The sequence below is a fragment of the Scyliorhinus canicula genome, chromosome 12, assembly GCF_902713615.1.
Source record: "Scyliorhinus canicula chromosome 12, sScyCan1.1, whole genome shotgun sequence".
Classification (NCBI taxonomy): domain Eukaryota; kingdom Metazoa; phylum Chordata; class Chondrichthyes; order Carcharhiniformes; family Scyliorhinidae; genus Scyliorhinus; species Scyliorhinus canicula.
This window is the reverse complement of record NC_052157.1, coordinates 141,248,150-141,263,399: the sequence shown is the minus strand read 5'-3', so window position 1 is coordinate 141,263,399 and position 15,250 is coordinate 141,248,150. Positions and strand designations below refer to the sequence as shown.

Sequence of the window (15,250 nt, the reverse complement as noted above, 5' to 3'; positions counted from 1 at the left end):
ACTCTACCACTTTTAATCCACCATCAAAGTTGGGAGAACAAAATACCATCTCAAAATTACACAAATGACAGTGTTCCCTAGATACTAGTGCCGAACATCACCCATGCTCACGCTGTGTTCCTACAATTCCTTCACCTTTTCTACCCTCCCACTATATCCAGATGTGTCCCCAGGATGCACATCTGATGTGGAGGCGGCCTGCTGTCTTCCACGCCCTGATTCCTGATCTGGGGGCACGAGACCTAGTGGGCCCCAGCCTACTTTGAGATGGCACTGCTGTTTTAGTGCCAGGCTATTCTGTCTGCTGTGCCTGAGGTGCACCGGTTTCTGGAATGGGGGAGTCGATTGGCTGGGCACTCACAAGGTCTCCTGCATAGAAGGCCCCAGGCTGTGCGCCAGCAGATCCTTCTCTCTCCGGGTGTTTGTTGGCCCGTGGGTCACTCCATGAGATTGAGGGGGAGCTGGACTGAGATCCTGAAGCTCCACTGTCCTCTGGTGCAGGCACCCTTGGTGCCCACCAATGCCTGTACAATGCAGTTGAAGCCCTCAGCCATGGTTCTCAGGGAGTGTGCATGCTTCAGACATCTCCTGCCATGGATCTGACCTCAAGCTCCAGGCTTTCCACTGAGATCGCCACACTTGCAACGTTGGCCTGGATGCCTTGCATTGCTGGCACAATCACCTGAGAGGGAAGGCTTTGGCACCCCTCCAGTCGGGCTTGCAATCCCAGGAGTGTCATGGACATCCCTTCTTGGTATTCCCAGCTCTGCCTTTGCATCTCAAGCAACTGAGGTACGGCACCTGGCCGGGGCAGCGCTGAGTCCTGGGATCCAGATGACCTCCAACTGTTCAATCCCTGGGACGTTCCTGCTTCTGCCTGAAGTGCAACGGCAGGGTGGTGTTCACCAGATAGTGACCCAGAAGCCTGTCTTCTATGATCACCCAGCTAACTGTGCATCTCTGCGTTGGTGGATAGGTGCGGGTGACAGCCATGACGGATCTTCTGTGTCTCCCCCGACATCTCCTCAGAGGTCTTGTTGAGGGGTGGCGGTGGAACCCTGCTGGCCGACAGGCCAGGCTGCTCGGGTGATTTTCCTGCGAGTGAAGGGACATGGTTGAACCTTTGGTGGTTCAAGTGTAAGTGTGTAAAGTCGCCATAGTCCCAGATGACCATAGGCAGCTTTCCGCTTTTCAGGGGGAGAGCTGACTGGTGGTGATTTAATCTGAGGATCACCACACCTCAGGTGAGGGGCAAGTTTGGGAAGGTGGGTCCTTCATGAATAAAGTTTTTGGTTATGCATTTGGTGGCACAAGTGCATTGTTTAACATAGAAAATAGGAGCAGGAGTAGGCCATTCAGCCCTTTGAGCCTGCAATGACATTCATTATCATCATGGCTGATCATTCAACTCGATAGCTTGATCCCGCCTTCCCCCCATATCCTTTGATAATCTTATTTTGTTCTTTTCCAGTTGTTTGCCTTCTTTACCTTACCCAAGTGGCTATTCTTAAAAATTATAATGAGTGTTTTTCAGCCAACACAACCAATGCAGGCGCATCTAGTCTGAGAACATGTCTTGTGAGTTGTATAAGATTTGCTTTGCCCCGATCCCATTAGGTATCAACCATTTCTTTGTCAATGAAGAACGATGCCGCTGATTTTCTACAAGTAGTGAGAGAAATGATGCAAGCACCAGTGGATACAGTATCAGCTGCACTTCTACAATTCAGGTTCTGTCATCAGACAAGTGGAATTGTTGCAAAGAACAACAGCAACCTCTGCAGGTGAAACATGAGTAGTAAAACGAATGTGTTCTGTCAGGTTCAACTTTAATATTTTTTTTTAATGTATTTTATTCCAGACCTATTCAAACGTACAAAAACATAAATAACCTTCTTCAAACGGAGTAAGTCGTACAGGTCCCCCAGCCAGGCCGCCACCTCTGGTGGCGTTACCGACCACCATTCCAGAAAAATTCTTCACCGGGCAACCAGAGGGGTGAAGGCCACGACGTCGGCCCTCCTCCCCTCCATCAGCTCTGGCATTTCCGGTACCCCAAAAATCGCCACCGTAGGGTCAGGCCAACCTCCACAATCTTTGTTAGCGTCCCAAACACTCCCGCCCAGTACCTCTCTAACCTCTCACAACATGTGCATGTGGTTTGCTGGGCCTCGTCCTCACTTCTCATAGTCGTCTAACACCCCCTGGAAGAATCCACTCATCCTCGCCCGAGTCATGTGCACCCTGTTGTACCACCTTAAATTGTATCAAACTCATCCTGGCACATGTGGAGGTTGACTTCACCCTGCACAATGCCTCACTCCATGCTCCACCCCCCACCCCCAACTGCCCTAATAAGGCATACTTTGGCAGCCTGGGAAACCCTTTCCACACCTTCCGTGTAATGTCCCTCGCATGTATATCCTGAAATTGACTTCCCTTCGAGAGATCAACCCTCTCCCGCGCTCTTCCAGACTTGCGAACCTCTCCTCCAAATATAAATCCCTCACCACATCTCTCCACTTTCTGTACTACCTTCTGTCTCCCCCACTTGAAACCATGGTTCTTACATAATGGTGTGAACACCGACATCCCCTCCATCCTAAATTGTCTCCTCAGCTGGTTCCACATCTTTATTGTGGACTGTACACCCAAGCTTTCAGTACAGGCGGGATTTTCTTAAACCTCCATACCCATCCTTTCCATAAATCCTCCCAGCTCCTTCGCCATCTTCACCCTTCCCATTGACCTTGATCTAGACCTGTCCACCCTTGGCTCCAGCTCACAATTAAAGTCCGCTCCCATAATCAATTGATGTGTGGTCAAGTCCGGAATCGCTCCCAGCAGCCCCCTCACAAATCTTACGTCACCCCAATTCGGGGCATATACATTCACTGGCATCACCAGCATCTCCTCCAACGACCCGCTCACTATCATGTATCTCCCACCCAGGTCCCGCACTTCCTTGGCACTTACAAACCCCATCTTTTTAATTAACAGAATGGCCATCCCCTGCAACTGTGAATAAAATCCCGAGTGTAACACCTGACCCACCCATCCCTTCCTCAACCTAACCTGATCCCTCACCCGAAGGTGGGCCTCCTGAAAGAATGACCACCCCCGCCTTCAGGCTTCTCAAGTGTGCGAGACCGAGATCAGGCCCGTTTAGCCCCCGCACGTTCCATGTTATTAGCCTTACTGGAGGTTTGCGTCTCCATTCCACTCTGCTGTCCGCCATCCTCCCCTACCGATTCTGTCCCCTTTCATTTCACTCTAATCCAGGCCCCCTTCTCCGCCCATGACCACGTTTCTCTTCCAACACTGCCCTGTCGCATCTCCCTCCCCCCTCTACCCCCCCCCCCCCCCCCCCCCCCCCCCTCTCCCCACCTCCTCGGCCAACCCTCACGACTATCTCCCCCACCTCACTACCTCACTCCCATCCACCAACAATACCTGCCAGCGTGGCAGCTTCTGCCCAAAGGCTCCTCCTACCTACCACACCTCCCCATCCCCCACCATTTCCTCCTTGATCTGTGCAGATGGCTACTTGTGGACCTCCCCCTCCCCTACCCAAGCAAAGACACATCCAAAACCACAGGTCACGTACTCCAAAAAATAACCACCACCACAGGCGGGGGGGGGGGGGGGGGGGGGGGGGGGGGTTGAGTGCCGTAATTGCCCCTCACAAACTTATTACGCCTTAACAAATAATTACCACAATGAAACCCCCCCCCCACCCGAGAAGAAAGAAAACCTCCCAGACTCTCCAGCCTCCACTCTGCCCGCATCCTCCGAGCCAACTCCGAGCCAACTCCTCTGTCTCCCATCAAAGTTGAGTTCACTCAGAGTTTATGCTTTTCAATAAAGTCATTGGCCTCCTCTAGGCTTTCAAAAATAGTATTCTTGGCCTTCAAAAGTCACCCACAGTTTCACCGGGTACAGCACCCTGAACCTGATCTTCCATTGACTCTGTTAAACCCAGCACGGCTTTTCACCAGCTCTGCTCCAATGGCCTGATATATTCAGACCTTGTTCCCTTCCCATTCACAGTTCTGTTTCTCCCTGGCGCAGGATCTTCTCTTTCTCCACAAACCCGTGGAGCCTCACAATCCCCGCCTGCGGTGGCTCCCCCGCTCTCGGTTTCTGCCTTAGGGGCCTGTGCACTCTATCCACCTCTGGGACCATGTCCTGCACCCACTCCACCATCAGCCCTGCCAACATCCTCAAGATGCTTCTCGTAGCACTCGTGCCTTCCCCACCTTCAGGCAAGACAACGATATGTGGGTTCTGCCTTCTAGATCTATTCTCCTGCTCCTCTAACTTTGCTCTTAACAACTTGCAAAGGTTTCCCAGGAGCCCCGCCTCCACTTCCAATGCCACCACCCGATCACTGTGGTCGTTCATCACTCTCTCTACCTCCCGGATCTGCGACCCCTGTGCCTCCAAGCATTTCTCGACTCTCCATCGAGCCTTTCAGGGTTGCAACCGCTGCTTCGATGTCCATCGATCAGTCTTCCTGCATCTCCTTTCTTTGTTGGTGGACCTACTCTTCGCTAAACGGCATCAGCCACTCCATCTGGGGTTTCCCAACATGCGACGACCCTGCCCCCTCCTCCATCTTTCCAATTCCTTGGCCAAGTCATGACACTCTCAGGGGGAACTTCTCCACACTTTCACCTACACTTTCTCGTCAAAATTCTCACGTTTTCAGGTAAAAAGAGCTCAAACCAATGCCTTCGAGCCGGAGCTGCCATGTGTGCGACCACTCACTCCATGGCCGGCACCAGAAGTGATCAGCTTGAATTGTCGACAGTGTGTGCCTCTCCACAGATGCTGCCAGACCAGACGATTATTTCCTGTTTTAATCACAGGTGACCAGTTTGGTAGAACACCACCAACAATTGTGATTCACGTTAAAGTAACACTGTTCAAGCACTGCATGCTGTTTGTTTCCAAATACCAAAATCTGTGGGCAGCCTAGTATTATAGAATCATAGAATTTACAGTGCAGAAGGAGGCCATTTGACCCATCGAGTCTGCACCGGCACTTGGAAAGAACACTGGATAAAAGCAAATTACTGGTGGATGCTGGGAATCTGAAACCAAAAGAGAAAATGTTGGAAAATCTCAACAGGTATGGCAGCATCTGTAGGGAGAGAAAAGAGCTAACGTTTCAAGTCCAGATGATCCTTTGTCAAAGCCCTTTTTCAGTGGCACCCGCACACACTTTGGCGCTTTGTCATCCAGGACTTGTGCTGAGTGATGGCCCCGAGAAGAGATGGGCTCTGTGCCCCTAGTTTCAGCAACAAGACACTGATGGCACTCCTCTAGGCAGTGGGGGGGGCCAGCAGGAAATCCTTTACCCGCGTGATGGGAGCTGAAGGTCCATCGACCTCACCACCAAGATCGCCAGGGCGATTAGCACCTACATTCCTCAGAAGAGGACCACTATCCAGTGCGTGAAGAGGAAGAATGATCTCATCCGCTCCACCAACGTAATTCGACATTCTCCTCAGTCTTAACTCATACTCTCATATGGCCCTCAAAGCACTTGCACGGTTACAGTGCACAGGGATCTCACACACTACCAGCACAAGGGACATCATCAATGATTCTCCCAAACATACTTTTACATCTTTGTCACTTGTCACATTCTGCACAAGTTGCATCTTCAGCCCTTACAAAGGCACATTCAGCACAATAGCAGAGAGGGCATGCTTATCATCTGCTTGGGCAACTGTCCTGCTAACAGAGTGTCCATCTGTCTTTATGCAGGACAAGACCTGCCACAACAGGGAGAGATCCCAGACTGGAAGCAGGATACCAGGACTCAGACCATTTATCCTTCAGGGAGCAGACGACGGAGCTGGCTGGTGAGGAGAGTGACCGTACCTGCGCTGAAGGCATGACTGGCGACTCCCAACAGGCCAGTGAGGCCTCACCCACTTCATCTACCTGCCGAAACTGTGAGTGGCTCTGTAATGTGGGTGACCATCCAGCCAATCAGGCGTTCTCTCTTTTCTCGATTACAGCAAGGAAATGAGTAGACACACCGCCAGCCAGCCAATCGGACCCAGTCCCCATTCCACCTTGGACAAGGATCCTGAGAAATCATTAGATGTAGATTATCCTTCTGCAGAAGGGTGACTTCCATGGGTATTTCCATTGATGGCAGCCGGAGTCGAGAATGATGCACGGCCTCCCGCGGCCAAGAAACACACAGCTGGCAGGCCGAAGAATCCTGTCCAAAATGCCATCATTTTCTCAGCCTCAGATGGCAAGGCAATACTGGGCAGGAACCTGGTGAGCTCCATGCAAAGGCTGGGTTCTGAGCCCTTGTCAATGATCAGACAGTGGTGCTGCTGAAGCTCTCTCTGTGCACACAAACCTGACTCGCGAGCTCGCACCCATGCCTGAGAGTGACGGATCACTGAGTCCTAATGAACAATCTCATGCTCGGGACTCAATATGTGGATGAGAGCATAAGGGAAGACCTGTGGAGATTCAGATCAGTCCTCAGATGTTCAAGCGAGAACCAGTGGATGAAGATTATCCTTCTGGAGGCACCTTATGCTCCAGGCATACTGCCATTAGTGCACTGGGGTTTGCAGATGCAGATAATAGATGGTGAAAAGGCCAGTCTTCCGCACTTCACTGTCATCGATGTGGCTTCTTATAACCCAAACGTTTTGAAACAAAATTCTGGGGAAGCAGAGGAAACAAACAAATGGGATTTGGTGTGAGTTAGAATATGGGCAGCAGATTTTGGGATGAGCTAATATTTATGGAGTGTAAGATGTGCGGCTGCCAGAAGATCCAGATGTGCCCATGAGATCATTATAGCCACAATGTTCCAGGATTTATCCTTTGGTCGAGCATTGCGAACATGTTGATGAATGATTAGTACAGTATCATTGATGTGCCTTGCTGGAGTGTGGTATCATCTTCTGACCATTATCCCATTAATGTTTGCAACGCTGCTTCTGCCCCTTGAAAGCTGCCATAGGCAGTGAAGTGTTGGTGAGATGCTTGAAAAGACAGCACTATGTCTAATTTCTTCACAGTGTACGCTGGTGGAATTCCTATCCCATTACACAATGGCCACATGCTCCAGAGGCTGTCTAGACTTCCCACAATGAGACCTTCATCACAGAAGATTGTGACTAGTTATTCTGAGATTAACATCCTTCATTGGGATGTTGAGGATAGCAAAGAAGGTGTTACTGTTGAACCTGTACAGATGTCACAGGTGAAATGTCTTGCATAAGCTGCTCATCATCCTGGAACATTGTGGCTATAATGATCTCACGGGCACATCTGGATCGTCTGGAAGCCGCACATCTTACACTCCATAAATAACTAGCTCATCCCAAAATCTGCTGCCCATATCCTAACTCACACCAAATCCCATTCACCCATTATCCCTGATTTCTATCTGCTGTAGTGTTTTGCCAGCGAGGACAGGCTTAAGTTTGAATCTGACCCTATTCAGTCAGTCCACATTGGCTCCATAGGATTGTAAAGAATATACACAGGTGAATTCTGAGATAGGAGCTGACCCCTAGGGAGTTGTAACCAAATATAGACCTGAGAAGAATGGGGAAATTAAAAAAGAAAATCTTCATGGAAACGTTACTATTTATCCTTTGGCAGAGCATTGCAAACATGTTGATGAATAATTAGTACAGTATCATTGTTATGCCTTATTGGAGTGTGGTATAATCTTCTGACCATTGTTATGATAGGGAGGTATTAGAAATTTGGGTTCAGAAATGGGGTTCAAAAATGAAGTAGACAATTGAAAGATTTAAACATATTGAAGGAAAATGTAGTTAGCCTGAAATCAAAGGGATCCACCCATACCTGGCTGAGTCACATGCTCTCATTCAGACTTAAACTCGTTAGGGAATGCATTATTTAATTCACCAAGACCCATTGTCTTTTGGGACATTTTTGCATGCCCAGCCATTAACCCATTAACAGAGTCTGATGACCTAATGGTCTATTAATGGAAGGTAGTTGCATATGAATGGCATAGCTCTGGCCATTCTTCTGGGAATGGGCTATCAGCCAAATAGATTCAAGTTTGACCACCTTGGGGAAAAGCTTTGTTTGAAGGGTTGGGCAGAGCTTTGAGAGAGAGAAATCCTTTTGGGAGCAAAGGGAGAAGCAGATGGGCAGCCAAGAAGACATGTGAGGAAACATGGAAGGGGGAGGCTGTGGAGAGCAGTCAGTCAGGTCATGAAGCCTGCTAGCTTAATGGTGTAAGCAGTCAGAGAGAGGGAAAGCTTTGAAAAATAATTCTGCAAGATATGTCCTAACAGAAAAAAGGTTGCTTCCTAAATGAAAGTGTTGCCTTTGCCTGGATGTGTAAGTAGAATGAGAGCTGTATTTTAATTTTTAAAGCCAGCTATTGTTTAGTGGGGCCTAGTGTATTAAAGTTAAGAAACTGTTAACATTAGAACTGTGAAGTTTGAAAGTTTAAATATTGTTTTCTTTTGCTTTAATAAAGTTTGTTATTAAAATACCAAAGCCCAATTTCTTATATTATCAGTCCTGGAATTAATCTATCTCTCCTGCACAGTCTTAAAGTTTAAAAACCTTGCGTGCCTGGTTTAGTATCTTAACCCTGGTTGAGGGCTGACCCAGCATCTGTAACACCATGCAAAGGCACTGCATTGTTTGATAAAACACCAAAGAAGTCTAATCCATGAAACTCAATTATCATCCTCAAGGATAATACTCTGAATTTTGTACTTTGTATTTTATATTCTTCATTGATATAAATTGTTGTAACATTCATACAGTTTCATTAACTTAGGGCCCGATTCTCCCAGAGAGGGAGAAATCATAAGGCTGGCGTCAAATCCGGGCGGGTTTGACGCCAGCCTCCCCCTCCCCGACCGGGAACCGATTCTGGTCCCCGGTCGGGGCTAGCATGCCGCCGCCGTAAACTCCGGCATCGCGGGCTTAACGAATTTCGTTAATCCCGCTTGCCAGAGTTTGCGCCGGCTGACGCGTCACATGACGTCAGCCGCGCATGCGCGGATTGGAAGACTCCAACCCGCGCATGCGCGGATGACGTCATCGCGCATTTGCGCAAAACCCGCGCATGCGCGGGCCGGGATGACCCTCAGCCGCCCCGCGAAGTGATACAGCGGGGCGGCGGAAGGACAAAGAGTGCGCGGGTATCGGACCCGCTGCCCGCGATCGGTGCCCACCGATCGCGAGCCCATGGCACCCTTGGCACGGCCGTGGTACTGCTGTGCCAATCGGTGCCATGGTTTTAAAAATCGGGACTTTACGGCCGTTTTTACGAACGGCCAGACTAGGTGTGTTTGCCGTTCGTAAAAACAGCCGTAAAGGGCTTGGAACTCTGCCCATCGGCCAGCTGAGAATCGCTGCTGGCCGTAAAAAAACGGCGGCAGCGATTCGTATCGGGAGTCGGGCGTGGGGGGGGGGGGGAGAATAGCGGGAGGGCGTCAGACTAGTGTGGCCGTAAAATTTTACGACCCCCGCTATTCTCCGCACCGTCGTGAGTGCGGAGAATTGCGCCATTAATACCTTGCATTGAATGAAACAACACAAATTTTGTTTGTTTCCTCTGCTTCCCCTGAATTTAAAAAAAAAACATTTAGGTTATAAAAAGTCACATGGATGACAGCAAAGTGCAGAAGACTGGCTTTTTCACCTCTGTATCACTGAGCATTCTGCTGCTTCTCCTTGATGCAACTTAACAAGACTACAAAGCTTCTAAAAACCTCCCTGTGTTTGCCACTTGGTCTCTATGTGGGAGTAATACATCAATGCTTCACAGTCCAGAATGAAATATTTTCAAATTCCAATTTTGCACTTAATTTTCAAGGAAATTTTCTCTTATAATGAAACTTGAACGCATTTACTAACTGCCATGCTACATATGTGTGTTTGTATATAATGAATATTAATAGGAATATAAGATAATGAATTATAACCGCAAAACTATCAAATGATTATAAAAACTCAGTGGCTCACTAATGTCATTTGGGGAAGGAAAGCTGATGACCTTACTTGAGTCTAGCCTATGTGTAACTTCAATTCCACACCAAAGTTGATGCTAAATTGCCCTCTAAAGTGGCCAAGGAAATAATTCAGTTGTATCAAGCTGCTATATTGCAGCTATCGGAGCAACTGGAGATGATTAATAAATTAAAAACATAAAATTCTGGAAGGGTTAGGCAGTTTCTATGAAGAGAGAAGCAGAGTTAACATTTCTTTAATAAGGCACGGGGAGTCCAAAGTAAGTAGAAGTAAACAACATTTATTTTAAGGCAATTATGTACATGAGCACCGGTAGAACCTCACCAGGTACTCTCTCTCTCCTCTTGGTTGGTTCCAGATTGGCCGAACGTTTATACAAGTACAGGTAAGATACCCCGCCCCCAGTGGGGGAGCTCGTGCTCCTCAAGTAGCACGGGGAAAACAATCGTCCCCACATCGTATGTCCCATACTGGTTATTACAATTTCAGGTTGATGATCTTTCATGAAAGGGCACAATGGAATCAGGAGAGTCTGAGGTTACTTACCTGCCCACTCTGCTGTGGAATAATCCAGTAGTGCCTGAAAATGTAAGAAAATTAAGGGGCCAGACTGTGCACATTCGGCCTTTCTTTCAAAGCTGACAGCTTGTTCAGATATTTTTGGGAAATAGAATATTTAACATTGTCAAGAGAAAGAAGAATCCATTCACCCCTTCAGAGAATTATCTCCTGCGTAAAGAGGTTCACTGTGCCTGGCCACAAGGACGATTGAAGATATTTGAGCTTTCTTGGTTCATCTGGCTTTCAATGAGTTGCATTTAATATTGATCCTCACTGCCGCACTTGTCTGTTTATCTTTTATTCGTTTACCAATTTTTTTTAACAATATCACATGAGACCCTTTAAACCATTGCAGAGCTTTTGAGTTGTAAATAGAGATAAAGACCAAAACAAATATCAGATACGTCTGTAGTTTGTGTTACATACAATTACGTAATTATTTAAAGCTCATATAATCTTACAACAGATATTTTGTGTAAAATAATAAAGTATTGTTGGAACAATTCAAAAATCTATTAATTTTCCTGTTTTCTAGGTATTGAAAATTATGGCGTGTGGAAGTCGGGCTGTTTACCCATCTTTTATATGTATCACTGGGCATTCATCAGCTACTCCATGATACAGCTTAAAGCAAAGTTAAAAAGCCTCTACAGACCTCCATCTGTTTGCCACTTGGCCTTAACATGAGAGAGATGAGTCAATGCTTCACAGGGGGGAGTATTTTCAAACTCCAATTTTGCATTTTAATTTCATGGAAATGTTTCCTTATTGCATAAGTAAAACTTGTAAGCACTCACTAAGTACAATGCCGTGTGTGTGTGTTTTTAAAACCAATATTGATAGGAATCAATGATCTGATCAGTGTAGGTGGAATCAAAGTAATAGAATTACAAAGAATGTTGACAGAAAATTCCATAGGGCCCACAGTACAATAATTGGTCATTCATCCCAATTAGTCTCTGTCAGTTTATATTCCACACGAGTCTTCTCCCACTACAATTACCTTTTTCAACTGCCCCCTGAATCCTTCCACTCTTTTCTTCCCCACATATCCATCAAGCCATCTCTTAAATGCATCAACATTATCTGTTTCATTTATTTTATGTGGCAACAAGTTCCACATTCTCATTATTCTGTGTAATCCTATGAAAATATAAGGTGACTTTAAGACCATTCAGAGTGCAGTTGACGATGCTCCTAAATGTACACAGATATCCTGATGAAGCCTTGTTTTGAAAATAAATTTAGAGTATCCAATTCTTTTTTTTCCAATTAAGGGGCAATTTAGCATGGCCAATCCACCTACCCTGCACATCTTTTGGGTTGCAGGGGTGAAACCCATGCAGACATGGGGAGAATGTGCAAACTCGACACAGAGAGCGTCCCAGCGCTGGAATCGGACCTGCGACCTCGGCGCCGTGAGGCAGCAGTGCGAACCATTGCGCCACTGTGCAGCCCTGAAACCTGTTTAACACTCCTGCCAAATATTTAACAATTGCAACAAGACATATTTTGTTGCATCCTTTGCAACAAACCACCATACCAAAGAGTGCCATTCAGACCACTTCTAGCAACGTGAAGATTATTGACATTTACTTCAACAACATATCTCCATCCATTAATCAGGCAGGAGGCCTGATATACTTTTCCATTGGTGCCTCTGTCCAAGTACTAGAGAGGAACTTCAACAAATGCCAGTAACTATCACAGAGGCCTGCTTCCCTGCCCTGGCTCTGACCAGAATGCGGAGAAATCCAAAGTTAATTTTCTGAGACAAATATCTTGTCTGCTGGAATGGTATTAATTTTTAATGGATTGGTATGACCTGTGTACCATTATTTTAAAATCTTACTGTTTTTACATCAATGAAGATTTTTTTTTTTTTTAAAATAATTTTTATTGAGAAATTTTGATTTTATACAACAATAACGCACCTTAGTAAAATACCGAAAATAACAATAATATTAACAATCATATACATTCGCCCCATCCCCATGAACAACCCAGCATTTTAACAACAACGCAAATTAACACACTATAAAGTTACAGAATAAACACTACAATAATGCACCCCCCCCCGGGTTGCTGCTGCTATTGACCCAGTTACCTATCTCTGAGCCAGGAAGTCCAGAAAAGGCTGCCACCATTTATAGAACCCTTGTGTTGATCCTCTCAGGGCAAATTTGACCTTTTCCAATTTTATAAATCCCGCCATGTCACTGATCCAGGTCTCCACGCTTGGGGGCCTCGCATCCTTCCACTGTAGCAGAATCCTTCGACGGGCTACTAGGGACGCAAAGGCCAGGACACCGGCCTCTTTCGCCTCCTGCACTCCCGGCTCCACCCCAACCCCAAAAATCGCGAGTCCCCACCCTGGCTTGACCCTGGAACCAACCACCCTCGACACCGTCCCCGCCACCCCCTTCCAGAATTCTTCCAGTGCTGGGCATGCCCAGAACATATGGGCGTGGTTCGCAGGACTCCCCGAACATCTGGTGCACCTGTCCTCACCCCCAAAGAACCTACTCATCCTAGTCCCGGACATGTGGGCCCGGTGCAGCACCATAAATTGGATGAGACTAAGCCTCGCACATGAGGAGGAAGAGTTGACTCTCTCCAAGGCCTCCGCCCAAGTCCCGTCCTCTATCTGCTCCCCGAGTTCCTCCTCCCATTTAGCCTTCAGCTCCTCCACTGACGACTCCTCCACCTCCTGCATTACCTTATAGATGTCAGACACCTTCCCCTCTCCTACCCACACCCCCGAAAGCACTCTGTCCATCGTCCCCTGCGAGGGCAGCAAAGGGAATCCCTCTACCTGTCGCCTAGCAAACGCCTTTACCTGCAGGTATCTGAACATGTTCCCCTGGGGAAGGCCAAATTTATCTTCCAGTTCCCCCAGGCCCGCAAACCTCCCGCCAAATCAATGAAGATTTATAAATGCTGGCTCCTTTAACAAAATCAGAATTCCTATTGGACCAGTAGTGGTACCGTGGTTAGCACTGCTGCATCACAACAGCAGAAACCCAGGTTCAGTTCCAGCCTTGGATGACTGTGTAGAGTTTGCACGTTCTCCCCGTGTCTGCGTGGGATTCCTCCAGGTGCTCCCGTTTCCTCCCACAGTCCAAAGATGTGCACGTTAGGTGGATTGGCGATACAAAACTACCCCTGAGTGTCCAAAGATGTGCAGGTTAGGTGGAGTGATAGGGTGGGGAAGTGTAGGGTGCTCTAGGTAGGGTGCTCTTTTGGAGGGCCGGTGCAAACTCAATGGGACAAATGGTCTCCTTCTTCACTATAGGAATTCTATGATGCCAGGATAATGGGATGGATTATAGTGTTGCTCTCTTAATAATGTTGGTGAACCACAAGCCTTCCATTATATCGATCAAAGTTAGTTCAAAAGATGGTTTATTTACATACGCAAGGGATATGTCGACATGCAAACACAATATCTACTACGAGTTAAACTACACCTATGAGCTACAATAACCTATACTTAACTTCAGGGTGACCGGCACTGTGCAAATGGATAAAGCCTTTATCTGGATTTCACTTGGCTGGTTTGAAGAAAGTGTCTCTGCTGGGCTCATCCGTCAGGTAGCGATCGTTGGTCTTGAACGTGGCTGACTGTTCCTGCTGCAATTGGGTGGGCACAGGCTGGATCCAAAAGAGACAGAACACATGGCTGCGCTCCCTTTAATCCCTCTGGGATTTTGCGCTCTTTGGGGCGGTCCTTAACCTTGGGCCCAATAGTTCGACAGGGCTCTGATCACTGTCTTCCATTTCGGCCAATAAAGGGGCGGGTGCCTTGGTTTCTGGGCTGGTCCTTAGCGGTCATTGACCTTGTCAGTTGGGCTTTCTCAGTAAAGGGAGTGGCACCGATCAGTCTGTGGCTGTACCGGTTGCTTTTTTGGAGTTCTATTGCCCAGGGAAAATAGGCCATTGAAATGCAAACGAGCAGGGGTTTCGATCAGGCCTGGTTACTGTGTTTCAGATACACATAGTCTGTATCTGTCTGAGTCCTGGGTTGGCCATAATTCCCATGGTACTTTGCAGGTGGCCACCTTAGTTGGCTACAATAGTATGGTGCTGCGCATGCTATCCAACCATGTTAGAAGATGGATTGCTGCACAGTTGGCACTGTCTCAAGAATAAATCAGGCCTCACTGCCTCCTTCAAAATTTATGCAAATATTTGGAACATTTTGTAAAACTTACAGGAAGGTTCAAACTGCTTTGTATACTTGGAAAATATTCCAACTGTGCCCTGTGAATTATTCTCTATTTACACATCTACACATATTAAAAATATTGTGGATGTTGGAAATCAGAAATAGAAACAGAAGCCAGGTGAATATGCAGCAGGTCAGGTCAGGTCACATCTGTCAAGGGAGAAACAGAGTTAATGGGTTGGAATTTTAGCTGTTGACAGGGCTGGGAACAGAGACAAGCAGGTCCGGAATTTCCCATTTGGTGATTCTCCGACTTAACCTTGCCCACAGGCCATTTTCCCAGAGGTGGATTGGGTTGGCAGCCAGGCCGCCAACCTCCAGGTGGAGGTGGCCAATTGATACAGTGAGGGGCTATTAAAGCTTTTTGAAGGAGGCCTGCTGGAATTTCCGGTGTCAAACATTGATTGGGGAAGCACTTGTAAATGAATTAAGAAATCACTG

At 47.3% G+C, this 15,250-nt stretch overlaps 1 protein-coding gene across 1 annotated transcript in view; it reads left to right on the top strand.

The window, feature by feature from the left end:
• LOC119975270 (EF-hand calcium-binding domain-containing protein 5-like) overlaps positions 1-11,381 on the top strand; it is a 223,194-nt gene extending 211,813 nt beyond the window's left edge. Inside the window, exon 20 of the mRNA XM_038814978.1 lies at positions 11,117-11,381. Coding sequence (XP_038670906.1) covers positions 11,117-11,268 — 152 coding nt within the window. The 3' untranslated portion in view covers positions 11,269-11,381. The remainder of the gene's footprint in view (positions 1-11,116) is intronic.
• Positions 11,382-15,250: the final 3,869 nt, after the last annotated feature.